The sequence below is a fragment of the Eleutherodactylus coqui genome, chromosome 9 (genome assembly GCF_035609145.1).
Source record: "Eleutherodactylus coqui strain aEleCoq1 chromosome 9, aEleCoq1.hap1, whole genome shotgun sequence".
In the NCBI taxonomy this organism is placed as follows: domain Eukaryota; kingdom Metazoa; phylum Chordata; class Amphibia; order Anura; family Eleutherodactylidae; genus Eleutherodactylus; species Eleutherodactylus coqui.
This window is the reverse complement of record NC_089845.1, coordinates 50,148,086-50,163,698: the sequence shown is the minus strand read 5'-3', so window position 1 is coordinate 50,163,698 and position 15,613 is coordinate 50,148,086. Positions and strand designations below refer to the sequence as shown.

At 42.9% G+C, this 15,613-nt stretch overlaps 1 protein-coding gene across 2 annotated transcripts in view; it reads right to left on the bottom strand.

Annotated features, from left to right (window-relative positions):
- PHACTR1 (phosphatase and actin regulator 1) overlaps positions 1–14,194 on the bottom strand; it is a 299,050-nt gene extending 284,856 nt beyond the window's left edge. The window contains exon 1 of one of the 2 annotated variants that reach the window (XM_066579374.1): positions 14,008–14,194. In XM_066579374.1, the coding sequence (XP_066435471.1) occupies positions 14,008–14,119 (112 nt within the window). In that variant the 5' untranslated portion in view covers positions 14,120–14,194. The remainder of the gene's footprint in view (positions 1–14,007) is intronic. The other variant, XM_066579372.1, reaches the window with a different exon arrangement.
- Between the last annotated feature and the right edge of the window lie 1,419 nt (positions 14,195–15,613).

Genomic DNA, 15,613 nt, shown 5'->3' with positions numbered 1-15,613 from the left:
TAGTAGATACTGTATTAGTAAATATATTGTAACTACTCTGTAACCTTTTCCCTCCATTCCTTCCCACAGCTGCTTAAGGCCGCCTGCAGAGCATGCCGCGATTTGTTTGCCGTGCGAAATTTCGCGCGGCCAAATCGCGGGCATCTGCCTAGGATTATGTTTGTTAACGCAATCCTATGGCAGTTTCCAAGGGTGGAAATTCCGCGGGAAATCCCGCTGCGGAATTTCCGCCCATCTGCAGGTGGCCTAAGGCTGCCTGTCCATAGGGGTTGTGCAATCTCGCCGCCTGGAAGCAGGAGCCGAAAGATAGGCTGACCGTGGAGAATCGCGGCAATTCGCAGCATGCTGCAAATTTCCGGACGCGAGCGGAGAATCGCAATGATTCTACGCTCGTGGACAGGGGGTCTGCGCTCTCCATAGCAACGCTATGGAGAGCGTTCAGTGTGTTCCCTGTGGCCGGATTATCGCTGCGGGGAACGCAATGAAAATTCTGCCGTGGACAGGAGCCCAATAAATCATCACATGTTTTGTGAAGCTTTCCATAGGATTACTATGGAAAGAGCAGCACCGGCATCCATGAGCAGAGAGTCATAGTGATCCTCCACATTTAAATCGCGGCATGCTGCGATTGCCGCGATTCTCCACGGTGAGCCTATCTATTTAACAGGCTCATCGCGGAGACTTGTTAGTGCTCCCTTCTCCTCTCCCGCGGTGGAATATTGCTAGCGATATTCCGTCTCGGCCGTGGACAGGCAGCCTTACACTACAAGCGCCTTCCATTCCACGGATTCATATTATCCTTGAGAAGTAAGACAATCTCACAATAAACTGCAACAATTCTTACATTTTCACTGTTAATAACTCCAACTGTTTATCTACTCAAAGATTGCTGCAGGTCAGGAATAGAGTGATGTCATTCTGTGGCCTCCGAGTTGCAGAAGAACTTGTAACAGATGGACACCTAATTTATATATATTTATAGACTTTATGAAGCTTAGCAGTGAAAGCCACTCAGCTTTTCCAAATCCAATCATCAGAGCTAATAATGCTTACTAACTTTAAATACTCTTTTACCTTAGGAAAGATAGGCTGGATGACTTTTTTGCTGAAGTTGAACTGTATTTACTTACAGGATTCTATTTTTGCAATGTGGAGTAACAAATAGGACGTCACAAAATACTTCACCGTGACAAGCCATATTGAGTTTTTGCTGGCTGCCATTTACCTTGAATTGATTCACTATTTATTATAATTGTTTATAAATGACATATAAATGGAGAGACCTAACCCATGTTTAGTCATTGCAAGTGTCAACCACACAGGCTGCTAAGGACATTCCTACTATACAATGTAAGCCTCGGAATAGAACATCTATGGATATTGTTAATGCCTATAAGCTTCTTGTTACATTCAGACACGGTGTGTGACCAGGACATACAGGGTTGTAATATATTTATAGCTAGAGGGATGAATATACACTCCAGACCAGACAGAGAGATCATGAAACAGACCAAACAAGAAATAAAATAAGGGGACGTCTGACCTTAAACCACAGAAAAAGGGTAACCTTGCCTAAAAGTGGCGTCCCAATAAGGATGGCTCCATACAGGAACCTAAGGTAAACCTAACTTGCCCTAGGTGGAAATAGGGAGAGAGGCAGGGAACACCAGACAGGGTTAGAGCAACTACAGACAGGACATAGCTCACACCTACAGAGAGGAATTCAGGCAGCTTCTCATGGACGTATTTGCACATGTAATATGCAAAGAATAGAGCCCACTGATTTCAATGGGTTCATTCTCATTTTTCACTTTTGAATGCGCGAAAAGTAACACAGCATGCTCTATTTAAGCGTGCATTTGCGCACCAAAGGCCCCATAAGAGTCTATGCAGCTGGAGGGGGGGGGGGGGGGGGGGTCGCAAACGTGCACCCAATACCCTCACAATTGCATAATACGCTGCACAATTTGGAAAAGAACACATTGGGAACTAATTAGACTGAGTTGACATTTAACTCAGGGCACGGCTGTATCCTACGCCCAAGTGAAATGGCCCAGCCAGCGCAAAAAAGTAGAGTAATATGTGCAAAAGTGCGACATACGCCCTTGTGAAGCCACCATAAGGATGAAGGGGATTCAGACATAAACCAAAAAGAATCACATGCATGTAAACCAGAATCCAGACGGACAAAACAAGACACAAACGGACAAGGATCTGCATGTAACACATATAATGACCAGCACCCTCCAGCAATGGACATGTCTTATATGGACAGATCCCATGCAATCACCCAGCCAAATCAACCCCCACCTGCAGAGATGTAATCCTAAAAAGTGTATACTACTACACCACCCAGGAGCACAAACTATGTTTGACACGTCTTTGAAATGATAATACCGGCAGAAGAGCATCCAATCTTCTGGTAGATTAGTTGCCGCACATTCTAGTCGTTGACATCAGTAACTGCTATAGAGGTTAAAGGCTGGCAGAATCATCTGCTGAACAACAAACACTACCTACAAAAAGATGATTTGGCCCCTGTCAACTGGAAGATGTAGACGAAAATAATGAAAGGGCGTCCTGTCACCTTGAAGGCGGGAGGCCAGGACTCTTGTAGGTAACGCAGCACTTTAAAATTATTCTCTGGTCAATGCATTTTGATTGGATGAACTATTTAATCTACTTGATGGCAAAAGAGCAGAAGAGCACCTTGTAAATGCACCAACCGAGTCAGGGTGTACCGCTAACAGAAAGGTAAGCCGTGGCCCTCGTGAGCCCAAAACTGCTGATGGTTTCAGACTTGTAAAACTGGATTTACTGCTGCGATGCATATAAAGTAAACAATTAAACAACTTTTCCAACAGTAGTGGTAGTCTGCTAGTTGGATCCTGGAGGCTTCTTGGTAACCTTTCGTCAAGATGTCCAACTCTCTGTAAACCTCTAGGCGGTCCATAAAAATAGAGGAATTTTTTCAAGTGTACATAGAAAAATTGTGATATGTCCAGGATTCTTGGAAGCTAAAGGAGTTTGGACAGGCGTTTATGATTGTAATCCTCATTATTTTCCTGATCACAGTAATGTATGCACCGGTATATCACTGCTTGGAGGCGTATGTCATTTATAATCTTTATGGTTCATTAATGTATTCCAATATTTTAGTGAAAAATGTTGGCTGTCCATGATTTTTAGGTAGGTTGTCCAGGAAAAAAAAAACGGTGGCAACCCTGCCTCCCATCTTAAGTTAGTTAACAATAGGGGGCAGATATAAAGGAGTTGAGGTGACTATCACCTGAGTAATTGCTTGAAACTACAGTTTTCGGTGATAGTTGTCCCGTGTATGCACAGCCAGTGAGGGCACTGAGTTAGAAATCGTTCATTAGTCGCTTTGTATCAGCTGACTAATGAGCGACTTCTCGCTCAGTGTAAACAGGAGTAATCTTATCTCTGAAGGCTCCTTCAGATGAACATATTTTAGTGTGTTTTTGTGCGAGGAAAAATCCTGCGTGCAAAATGCGGAGAATAGAACCCATTGATTTCAATAGAACCCGTTATCATTTCTTTTCAGGAGCTGCTCTATTTTGTGTGTATTTGCGCAACAAAGACCCCATGGAGGTCTATGTGAGGTGCACAAAAGTGCATATCTGTGCACGTGTGTATGGGCTAAACGCTGCGTATACCCGCGACTACACGCACCTTGTTTGGCTTAATAGCCATTTAAATCAAGGTGGGGGGATTCCCCTGCCTACATGGACTAGTTGTCCCGTGTAAAGGTACCTTAACACGCATGCAGGATCAGACTACATGGGGTATTTTGTAGGGCGGATTCAGATAAGCATGGTTTTCTCCCCTTAGGGCTCATTCACATGACAGTGAAATTAATGCTGAAGTTAGTTGCACAAAAACATTGCAGCTAACTGCGTGAAAAATAGAGTGAATGGACAATTTCTTATTATCAAGCCACGAGCTTAATTAGCGAAATTGCCCATTCACACTATTGGGAAGTGTGTCGTGCTTTAGGGTGCTGCTCGGTGAAGAGAGAGGTGAAGGAAAGCCCCCGGGGAACCTCCTTCTCTGCAGGGCTTCCCTTCATCTCAGTGGAGCTGGAGGGATAGCCCTAGGAGCGGCGAGGTTGGGGTTCACCTGCAGGGGAGAATAAGGCCTTCCCTGGTTGCTGAAATGAAGGGCAGCCACACAGTGAAGGAGGTTTCCTGGGAGCTTTCCTTCATCTCTCTCTCCCCACTATGGGGTGATTCCCCCTGTAGCGGGGAGAAAAATGAGGAATGGCTATAGGGTATCCCCGAGAGCGGGGATATAGAGGGTAGTGCTAGAGAGAACCGTTCTCTAGCCCCATCCTCTCTCCCGGCTACACGGCAATTCCCCTATAGCTGGGAGAGGGCAGGGCTACAAAGAGGGTGGGGCTAGAGGAGCTCTCCAAAGGATTCCCCCATGGTAAAGAGAGAGAAAGAGGGGGGGATAGAGGGCGGTTCCCTATAGCCACGTCCTCTTGCTCCCTGCTCTCGGGGAAGCACTATAGCCTCTCCCACTCTTTCTCCCAGCTAAGGGGGAATCGTCCTGTAGGGTTGAGAGAGGTTTCCCTACAGGAGAGAATATGGAAATTCCCAGCAGCAGGGGATTTCCTATTTTTCCCCTGCAGGTGAACCCCAGCATTGCGCTGCTGGGAAATCAATATCCCGTTGCTGGCTGCCTTGCATAATCTCCAATAGGAGTCTATGGAGGCTTCTGCACTTTGCGTACCAAAAATAGGCCAGGTCGTATCTGCTCACACAGCTGGGAATTTCAGTTGTGGGATTTCAGTCGCGCGTGTCCTATTATTTTGAGGTGCAATTGCTTTATCCGCTTAAAATTCTCCCGTCTGAATGTTTTCATAGCAATGCATTGTTCTATTAGCCGCAATTTTTTGCGCGGGTAATACGGCGTGTGTTTCACACTCATGTGAAGGCTGGGTTCACACGGGGTGGAATTGCCACAGATTTGCTGCATTTTGCCATTGCAGATCTGCAGGACGGACAAACCACTGCGTTTGCAGCGCGATTCAATGTGTTTTGGCAAAAAGTTGTTCTCACAGTGTGGAATTTTTCCACTCTGTCAGAGTGCGCAAATGTTGTTGCATCGCGGTTTTTGAAGACGGAGCATGTCAATTCTTTGGATGTTTCCGCTGCATTTTTTTTGTCTATGGGCCTCAATGTAAGTAGCAAAAACCATGGCTGGAAATACTGTAAAAGTGCTGCGAATTTCATAACCTGCGGAAATTCCGTGCAGAAAAACTGCACATAATACGCAACAATAAACGTGATAACAAACTACGCTTGTCAGCGGTTTTGCCGCATAAACGGAAATTCTGCGGAATTTTCGCACAGAAATTCTGGAGCAAATCTGCCATAATTCCGCCCCGTGTGAATCCAACCTTATACGGCTGTGATAATCACGGCCGCATAACGGGATAAAACAAAACTAATCAATGGATTTCAATAGTTTTGCTTTCACTATCGGGACTCCCGCCTGTTAATTATACGGGCGAGAGAAGATAGGACCTGTCTAATCTTTGTCGCATGTTTTGAATATTACGTGCGGGAAAGATCTGGCGGCGCCCATCTTCCGGCATTTTTTTCAAACTTCTGCACTCTGGTGTGAAGTTTGAAAATCTGGTGAAGGGGAAGGGATTCCACTTGTTCAGATGCAACTACACTCTGCGCCACCAAACCTGGTGGCGCCTACGCTCATCTGAATAAGCCCCTAAACTGTAACCATGAAGGCACCTGAGTCTGCACAGACGCTGTACACACAGAATGATGGACTATTTACAAAGCTCATTCACTTTTTACATTAGATGCATTGTACTATCTAACGTGGCCTTTTATTTAGTATAAGGGCTCATTCTCAAGGACGTAGGCAAATTTCTGCTGCGCGAATAAGTCCTATTTTGCCCATTTCTGCGTGTTTTTTGTGCACAAACACACAAAAAATACACACAAAATCACATTGATTTTCTATGTATATGCACCAAGAATTGCGTGCGCAAAAAAAAGTAACTGTGAATGAACCCATTGCGTGAACAAAAATGTGTGCAAATTCGCCTGTAGGAAGGAGTTTTAAGGTCGACCTCACACAGGTATGAGCGCGTTTCTGCTGCATTAACCGAAAAGCACTTACATCCGCGTAGTTCGCCCAACGGTGCATGCCTTATATAAAAATCATTGGTCACAGTCAACTAATGCTCGGCTGCCATGACACAATTATGGATGGTCCATACTAATAGCAATTCTCCAGTAGGCAAATAGCTATATTCAGTCCAAAAGATTAATGCCTGGTAAATTTGCAGCAGCGCCAAAAAGCTCAAAACACCTTTTGTTCGCACACACAAAATCACATTGATTTTGTGCGTACATGTGCTACGTATACAAATGTTTCCTGCATATATTGCGCATATTAGTGCAATCCAATGGATTTCAATGGGCTCTTGCGCAGTGCGAATATACAGAAAACAGAACATGTTCATGCAACCAAAATTCAATGCACCAATACATTTGTGTGAATAAGCCCTAAGGCCGATGTGGATTGTATTGTCATAAGCATCATGCTTAGAGATGAGCGAGTATACTCGCTAAGGCACATTACTCGAGCGAGTAGTGCCTTAGCTGAGTATCTCCCCGCTCGTCTCTAAAGATTCGGGGGGCGGCGGGGGAGAGCGGGGAAGAACGGAGGGGAGATCTCTCTCTCCCTCTCTCCCCCCCCGCTCCCCGCCGCAACTCACCTGTCACCCGCGCCGGCCCCCGAATCTTTAGAGACGAGCGGGGAGATACTCGACTAAGGCACTACTCGCTCGAGGAATGTGCCTTAGAGAGTATACTCGCTCATCTCTAATCATGTTCGATTACTGAAATCGTTGTCTACCCTTCTAATTTGAATAAAAGTCTCATAATTTTGCCTCTTCCAGCACAAATAGCACAATAATATTTTTTCCATTTCCATTCAGTGTAGAGCCGTATAACGCCGTCATAAATATGCTGACTCCTGCTCTCCCCTATACACAGCTCAGCCTTTCATGACAATTCCTGCTCCGGCAAGAAAGCTGAGTGTTAGGAAGCTTCCATTACATCAACACATTCATCGTTACGTTCAAGACAGTTCATTGAAACATGATCACCGTGTCCTAAGCAAGAAGTATTATACATAAGATCCGGCATCCATTAATCCGGAAAGTCTGCTAGTCCAGCACAGAGCTCTTCTTATATGCAAAGAGCCCAGAATGAGGAATACGAGCAGATAAGCAATTAGAACATTTCTCTATACAAAACAAAGTGACAGCAACATATGTGTGAAATGTGTTGTTGGCCGGACACCAATTTCCATGAAGCCTCAGTAAATTTGCCTAATAATGTAGTTATTCTAAAAGATCACATCCTATAAATGAATACTTAGAAAGGGTTGGGCAAGCCATTTTTATTAGAAGTAACCACAATGATAAGTTGACCACAAGTGTAGAAATCAATGGGCTGTCCATGCCTGAACGTAACAGCTCCTCCGGAGAGACAATTCCTTATAGCAGTTCTCACTAGCTAATAGGTTGATGGAGGAACTGCGGTGGGGTTTCACATCTGCGTCAGGGTTCCGAGGGTTCCACTTTCCTGCTCCATTCAGGAAGAAAGAAGAGGGAATCCCTGAGGCTGAACAGTTCAGTCTTGGGATGGAACCGAACAGCGTCGAACAGAACCCCATTGACTATTATTGGGTCCGATCGCTTTCCGCTCGGCTGTCCGGTATTTTGTGCGGGATCTGTGACGGAGATTCCAACGCAGATATGAAACCACCCTAAAATACATCTTAGGCCTTATTCACATTAGGCTTTTTTTTACGTTCGCCCATACACGCCGTAAAATCGCATGAATGAAGAATTGCTGCGATTAAGCCCTTATCTAATTTAGCGTATTCTTAGCCATTCACACAGGCAATTTTGCCAACGTCTACAACAGTAAGCCAGTGGGGCAAGATACAAAGGGACCTCCACGTTGGTTTGTCCTGAATATTTTGTGTATTCGCAATAGCTGACACCTTTGTATTATAACTATTATTCCTAATGCCACTGGATAATTTTCCTGAGCCTAGAGATTTATATATATAGATTGCAGTCTCCATCCTGGGATGGCTTTCTACTAGTACCGCAGTATATATAAATGCTATACAGTGCAGTGTGATGTCATCACATGTGATGGCGCATGAAAGGCAAAAAGGCCCAAGGATCTCTAGATGAGAACAAAAATGCTCCATTCTGACAGGGATGTCACTAATGATGTCCCATAAACTTGCTGGGGGCTTCTACATTGGAAGCCCACATGACAGGTTTATGGGATGTCACCTGGCCTTCTGTCAGATGCAACGGTGCTGGACTGCCAAAATGGTGGCCCAATGCCATGGTGAAAATGATTATTTTGTACAGTTCTGGGGCCCAAAGCTATAAAAAAGAAATAACTTGGAAAACGCCTTTAAATAGCGGATCAAAATTTAAGCTCTAAAGTTTAACAACAGTTACCATGTTAATTTTTGCCCCAAAAGAGGCACAGGATCTTATTTTCAGGGTGGGGCAGGGGTCTTATACTCACCTAGCAGGCGCTGTCCAGATCCCTCCCACTGGTCTCCAGCCAATGAAAGTCGGCGCTCAATGAACCAATCACAGCCATTCTATGAACGGCTGTGATTGGTTCATCGAGTTCCGGCTCTGATTGGCTGAGGCGGTGCTCGTGAACCAATCAGACCATTCACTTGCTGGAAGCAGGTTATTCAAGCTCCGTCACCAGAAAGAGATGCTCCGTTGGCATTGAGGACTGCACGGAAGCCTGTCGGTTATCTTTGGGGTAGGGCTTATACTTCACCCCTCCCCCCCTTGAAAATCAGAGCAGGGCTTATTAATGGGGTAGGTCTTATTTTCAGGGAAACGCAGTAGTTGCCCTTGTTCTCAAATATCAAAACTTTATAAATTGGATAAACATGGCATCAGAACACTGGGTATATCAGGTCAAATAAGATAAAGTAATGTAACTATTAATATGATTTCCTTCATGAGGAGCAGATATGGAAGTTCAGGAGTCAACTGTGCTTCCCTTATATAAAAATCTTTGGTGACAGTCAACTAATGATCAGTTTCAATGACACAATGATGGATGGTCCATTTACTAAAATCAATCCTCCAGTAGGCAAATAGCTATATTCATTCCAAAAGTTTAATGCCTGTAAAATTTGCAGCAGCGCCAAAAAGCTACTACAACAATTATAGCAGTAATTATGGTGACAAATGTCACTATTACTTCAGACTTCTGCTTTCCCTTATGGTACCTTGGAGAATGTGGTAGTCTAGAATCGCCCCCAGAGACAGTACCAACACCTAATTCAACGCATCTAGACACATGATGATACAGGACCAACAAGAAGTGATAAGAAGTCTATAATGTAATCCATTCTATAATGTCAACATATTAGCAGCATATAAGAATATTGAATGTTACTACTCACTTTTTAAATGTAAAGAAAAAAATCACTGAGAATTATAAAATAACAGATTGAATAAATAATTTAAACTTTTATCTACTATTCAAAATACCATATTTACAAAATTGTACCAAAAATTGGGCCAAATTACCCTGAATTGTACCAAAATTATGGTGCAGTTTTTATTGGAAACTAAACCAACTAATCGGTGGCCCAACCCTAGACTAGACAGTCTTAAAATTTGACAGCTTCATTATCAGGCCAATACAACTACCAGAGGTCTGATAGGTGTCCAATTTGGGTTATGACTTTTTAATAGAGATGAGTGAGCACCCAAATGCTCGGGTCCAAGTTATTCGAGTCAAGCTTTTTGTAAAATTCGAGAGCTCTACTCGAGTAACGAACCCCATTGACTACAATGGGAGACTCGAGCATTTCTGTATGTGGGACGCCGGGTTCCGAGCTTTTTTTTCTCTCTTGGTTCTCTCTCTCTCTCTCTCTCTTTCCATTGACATGCGCGCTGCGTTGGGGAGGGGCCAAAACAGGCACGTCACAGCGGGGAGGAGCCAAAAACTGGGGCGGGGTCAAACACGGCTTGATGCTCGTTCGAGTAACAAGTACCATCGAGTACGCTAATACTCAAACGAGCATCAAGCTCGGCAAAGTATGTTCGCTCAACTCTTTTCTTTCTTACTTTTTTCAAAGTATTAATTTTCCTGATTTTGCACTTCATGAACTTTTGCCTATATGTTAGTTTTCTGGTGTTATTTCCTCCCGCACCCAATATCATTTCATTTTTGCCAAATAACAAAAAATAATAGGAGTTTACAAGTTGTAAAACATAATAAAGAAAAGAAGCCTATCCACTAGGAAAGGGTTAATGCAAGCTTGAATATAAGAATTTCTGCCAGCAAGGTTACTAGGTCACGTGCAAAGTCTAAATAATGAGTCACAGAGGATGGATAACTGCTGGATAGCGATGCTCTAAATTCGGTTTATTATTTAAACTTGGTTTAAATATTGTTAGCATCGTCAATTCTCAGTTCTCATGTCTAATGGGATGTACTTTATTTTCAGATTTCATGCCTCCAGCTAAAACAACATCTCGTTAGGTGCAGAGGTTTTTTGTATAATTTAACAAAATGAAAATATACTAAAAGTCATCGTTTGCCACCACAGCCTTTCGAATTTGAAAAAAATCGAAAAAAGTTATAACTGTATTGTGCGTCTGACATGGGGTCTGGGTAACTGTGCTATGTGATGTAGAACACTAGCTGATTGGGGACTATGCAATGCACCTGTATATTGGTCTTTTATATGGACAGGATTTACCATTTTACATATGCACAAATCCATCTTAACACTAGCCAAAACTACATGTCACAGTGTGCGGAGGCATTGACAGGCCAAAGCATCAAAGTAGGAGAGAAGATACAGTAGATAGAAGAAATTAAGCTGGGCAGGCAGCCCAAAAGTCCACTAGCCACAAACTGCTGAGTGTGCTTAGGGTATGGATGAGTTGTAGCATTCATTTGTCCTTACACTGACTTTAAATTGGTTCTGCCAAACAATGTACTTAAGGTTCATTTAGCTGACACAAGATGTGTTGAAAGTTTGTAATATACTATATCCTTCCCAAAGATTGTTGCCACAGAAATTGCTGTATTTGTATGTATGACGAGTATGTATGAATGCTAATACACATACACTATCCTACCAGAAGTTATTGGACACCTGAGCAAGAATCAAAAGTTAGTTTTATTGATATAAGTTAATACTTCTTTGGGGTCTCCTTTGGCCCATAATGACATCAGATACTCTCCATAGTATACTTTCTATTATCATCTGATACACTTCAGCTGGTATTTCTCTCCATTCATGCAGCAAATGTCTGGAAAGTTCTCTCAAAGAAGATGGACACTGTTCTTATTTCCTGACCCAACATTCCAGTACATCCCAAAGATTGGGTTTAGGTCAGCACACTGTACAGGCCAGTCCAATCATGGAAATGAAACCAACATGGACCATAAAACAGTGCTGGATTTGTAGCAAGGCGCGTTGTCTTGTTGGAAGTATGGCTGACCATTCCCAGAGCATTGTCACATTGTTGGCAGCACATTATTGTCTAGAATGTCATGGTCAACCTCCATGTTCATGGTTCTTGTTACTACAACCAACACTCCGAGACCATGCAACGTAAAGCAATCCCAAACCATAACAGAACCTGCACCATACTTAACTGTTGGTGCAATGCACTCAGGTAAAAGTTGTTCCCCAGGCATACTCCACACCAAGTATACCCATCTGATTTGAAGATGGAATAGCGTGACTTATCACTCTGTGGAATGTTCTTCTATAGCCTAATTGTCCACTGTTGATACTCCTTGCAATATTGTACATGGGAGGATGTATCTTCTTTGACAGAACTTGCCAGGCATTTGCAGGATGAATGGAGGGAAATTCCAACTGAACTGTATTAGATGTTAGTAGAATGCATGCCACAAAGAGTATACAATGTTATTAAGGCCAAACCAGGCCCCTCTAAGTATTAACATATGTGAGTAAATACTAGTTTGATTCTCACTCAACTGTCCAATTACTGTTAGTGTAGGAGCCCATGTAGCTGGTCCTGAAGTTTACACTGAAGGGCTTAATTGTGACACATAATAATATCCCCTTAATTTATTACAAAGTTTGATGATGTTTTCTGCTCTGTTCAGTATGCTTTCTTTGAACTGCTAATTTCCCCTTTATAATGTCCAAGACATGCTCTTTAGTAGAATACATATATAAATCTGAAAAGAAGGCATGTTTATGGTTTGGAAATACCGAAAGCAGCAATAAAGTAGTGCCTGTAAACGTTAATATGTTTCAAATATCTCATGATACAACAAGAATAAACAACATTGTATCTGCTGTATCCTGGTTCACTCCACAAGTCACAGGAGGAGGGGAATAAACAACTGAGTTATATCACATGCAAATATAATGGAAATGTTTAGGGTATGTAAATGCTAGGCCTCTGTAGTAGTATGCGGATGTAATCATACCATTCACAATAATACAATCTCTAAACTCAACAGCATAATAGGCAAACATTTTACAAGCTCTTAATGAGTACATTGCCTGTCAAGCATTGTTGCCTAATTAATTAAACTAGTGCCTCTGTCTACAGTCTAATTGCATGAATGAACAATATAACATACACATGTGAAACTCCAGATTTGATTGACTGTTCTGTAAAGCGATTGTCTCCAAGCCACGGCACTTCAATCACCATGGCAACACATCCTTTCATTCAATCCAGCCGATTTAAAGTATTATTTTTTTTATGACAAAATTAACCTTTCTCAGCTTATTTTTGCACTCTGATCTCACAGCACTCTTGAAATAAAATAACAGTAGATGTAATCACTAAACCCGATACTTGATATATTTACAATGACTCCATTATGTCAACATTGGCTATAATAGTGACTGATGCTGGGTATCTAGGACCATTTTTATATTGGCTGCTTGTATAAGATATCTGCTTTAACCCTTCAATTCCACAGTACACAGCAGCATGACAAATCATAGTCTTCTTGTACCACCTGCAGAATCTCTTCCACATTACCAGACTGTGTCAAAGTAATAGATACAAGTGTAACATTCTAAACAAGTTGCATGTTTGTAGCAGATTATTAGTCAACAAGTTTCACAGAAGCCAAAAAAAAGTGTTTTAGTTAAAAGCTACTGAAATTGTAACAAGAAGCTTCATGCAGTTCTATCTCAATACAAAAATAGAGCATGGGTGTTACATGTCACTAATGTGTTCTGAACTAGCATGTGATGTATTGGTGTAACCATGGCATATAGGAAATAATAGGGGGTGAGTCAACACAGGTTACCTATTAACACTTCATTTATCTGCCCTAAGCGTTTCAATTCATCACCTGCAGTGTCCTTCCATGACACATCAAACTCCTTCCATATTAATGCCTCATTGGGTTTGCAGCAGGGTATCATATATTGTAATATATGATATGTTAGCTGAGATATAGTCATCATTACTATTAATATTCATTGCAACATGAACAAAGCACAGATAATCCCAAGTTTTTATGTTCCACCAATGCAATTAGAACATTTTCTCCTATGAAGAGACAAGTAACACCAGTGGAAGTCATAGCTGAGCTCCAGGACATGTTACATTTTGGGTCACTTGTCAGTAATCATCATATATTGGCACAAAGAGTCATTAGTGTAAGTATAACAAGGGGAACACATTTCACATAGCCAAGTTTGTTGGAAGCAGGGTCTGCCAAGGGAACATGTTCTCCTTCCACATGAGGACAGTGACAGCACACACATGTCATAGTGAAGCCTTAGATTTTAGGGTGACACAAAGAGGCTTCATTGATACAGTGCAGGAGGCAGGCAGCAGCAGCTTTCAGCACCGGCTGCATGGACAGCTCCTGGGAGCAATGATGTTGGGGAGGGGAAGGGGGGGGAGGTTCTGCTTACCTGTCTCCAGGTTCAAGGAAATTCTTGCTTCAGCCAGATAAGGGGTGTCACTTTTTGACCTGACTCTCCTAATGGGTCTCCGATCAGTCTCCTCCTCTGAAGATGCCGCCATTAAGGGGTGAGCAGTGAACAGGGTTGCCCGGCGAGCTAATGCAGTGGGTAAATCAGAGCCAAAAAAGGGGGAAGGAAGAGGAGAAGGAAGAAGGTGCCAAAGAGGAGGGGGGAGAGAGAGAGTGGTGGTGTGGGGGGAGGGGAGGAGAAGAAAAGGCAGAAAGAGACAGGAGAAGAGGAGGAGGAGGGAAACAGAGAAAATACGTTAAGGATTTGAATGTAGATGGGAGCAGGAGGAGAGAGCAGCAATGATCAGGAGGTGAGGACAGCCCTCCCCCAGCTCGGCTGCTGCAGCTCGGCACACACACACACACGCTGTACTGCTAGATCCCCTATTGTCAGCAGCATGCAAAGGGTTACTGATTGAACCTGCATGATGCCTCCAAAGGGTGCATGCAGAAAGCCTGCTGCATGGCAGAGTCAGCCGGCCCGATGTGCCAGTGCATGAACGGGCAGCTGCTGGACGAACTGGAGGTAAAAGAACAGACTTTCCACTGTGTCTCCCACCATCATCCCAATGACAAGGACATGACTTATTTGCATCATCTGGATTTTAATGGTCTCATCAGCTGTCTATTATGTGATTGGGTTTGGCATAAAATCAATGCTGGTGTTCTCTCTACCAGGAACTGAATTTAGCCAAATATCAATGTGAATAAGGGTGGATTTGTCTGCAATCACATCATAAGCAAATAGAAGAATAGAAGCTTTAAAGCCATTGTGCATGCACTGCTCACTCCCAGACACCAAGCAGTCATAACATATCTCAGAAGCAGTGATGGAAAACAATCAATCAATAAATGGTAGATACAAGCTGGATTGTTGCTAAGTGACAGAAAAATGGAAGAATGCAATTTTATTGGTTATACAATGCCTTTTTAAGGGACAGAGCCTCTTCATCAGGTCCAGTGGGACAGACAAAAAGACACAAAAAAATGCCAAAACAAAGTAAAAAGTGGATGTGACCTCAAAAAATGGGCATCAAGATAACAGTGAGAAATTGTGTACAGTATGAGAGATGAGTAATCATCATACGTGTCCAGTGATTGGAGTGAGAAAGGAAGAGGTTAATACAGGAGGTGTAAAGGGGTCGGTTGTCTAGGAGACTGAGTAAACAAAGGAGGTAGCGCTATTTCTGTAATACCAAGCTGGAGCAGCACCCATACTGGGTTTTTGGGTGGTGCCATGGCAGTTTGTGGTCAAAAGCTGGGTACTGACAATAGGAAGGCTAGGTGACAGGATGTCATGTAAATGACAGATAGAATGCAGGGCTAGCATAATGATCATGAAATAGGTAGCTAAGGTTGTACCTGGAAGGGTTTAAGAAAAGTTGGGTATTGACCATGAGAAAGCTGAGTAGCAGGAAGCTGTGAAAATGGCAGATATAAAACAATGCAGAGTTGGGAAACTGGGTAGTGATCTCAGGAAAGCTGAATGACAGATAGAAAATATTGCAAGAAAAGGTGGGTACTGACCTAGGGAAAGATGGGTAGCA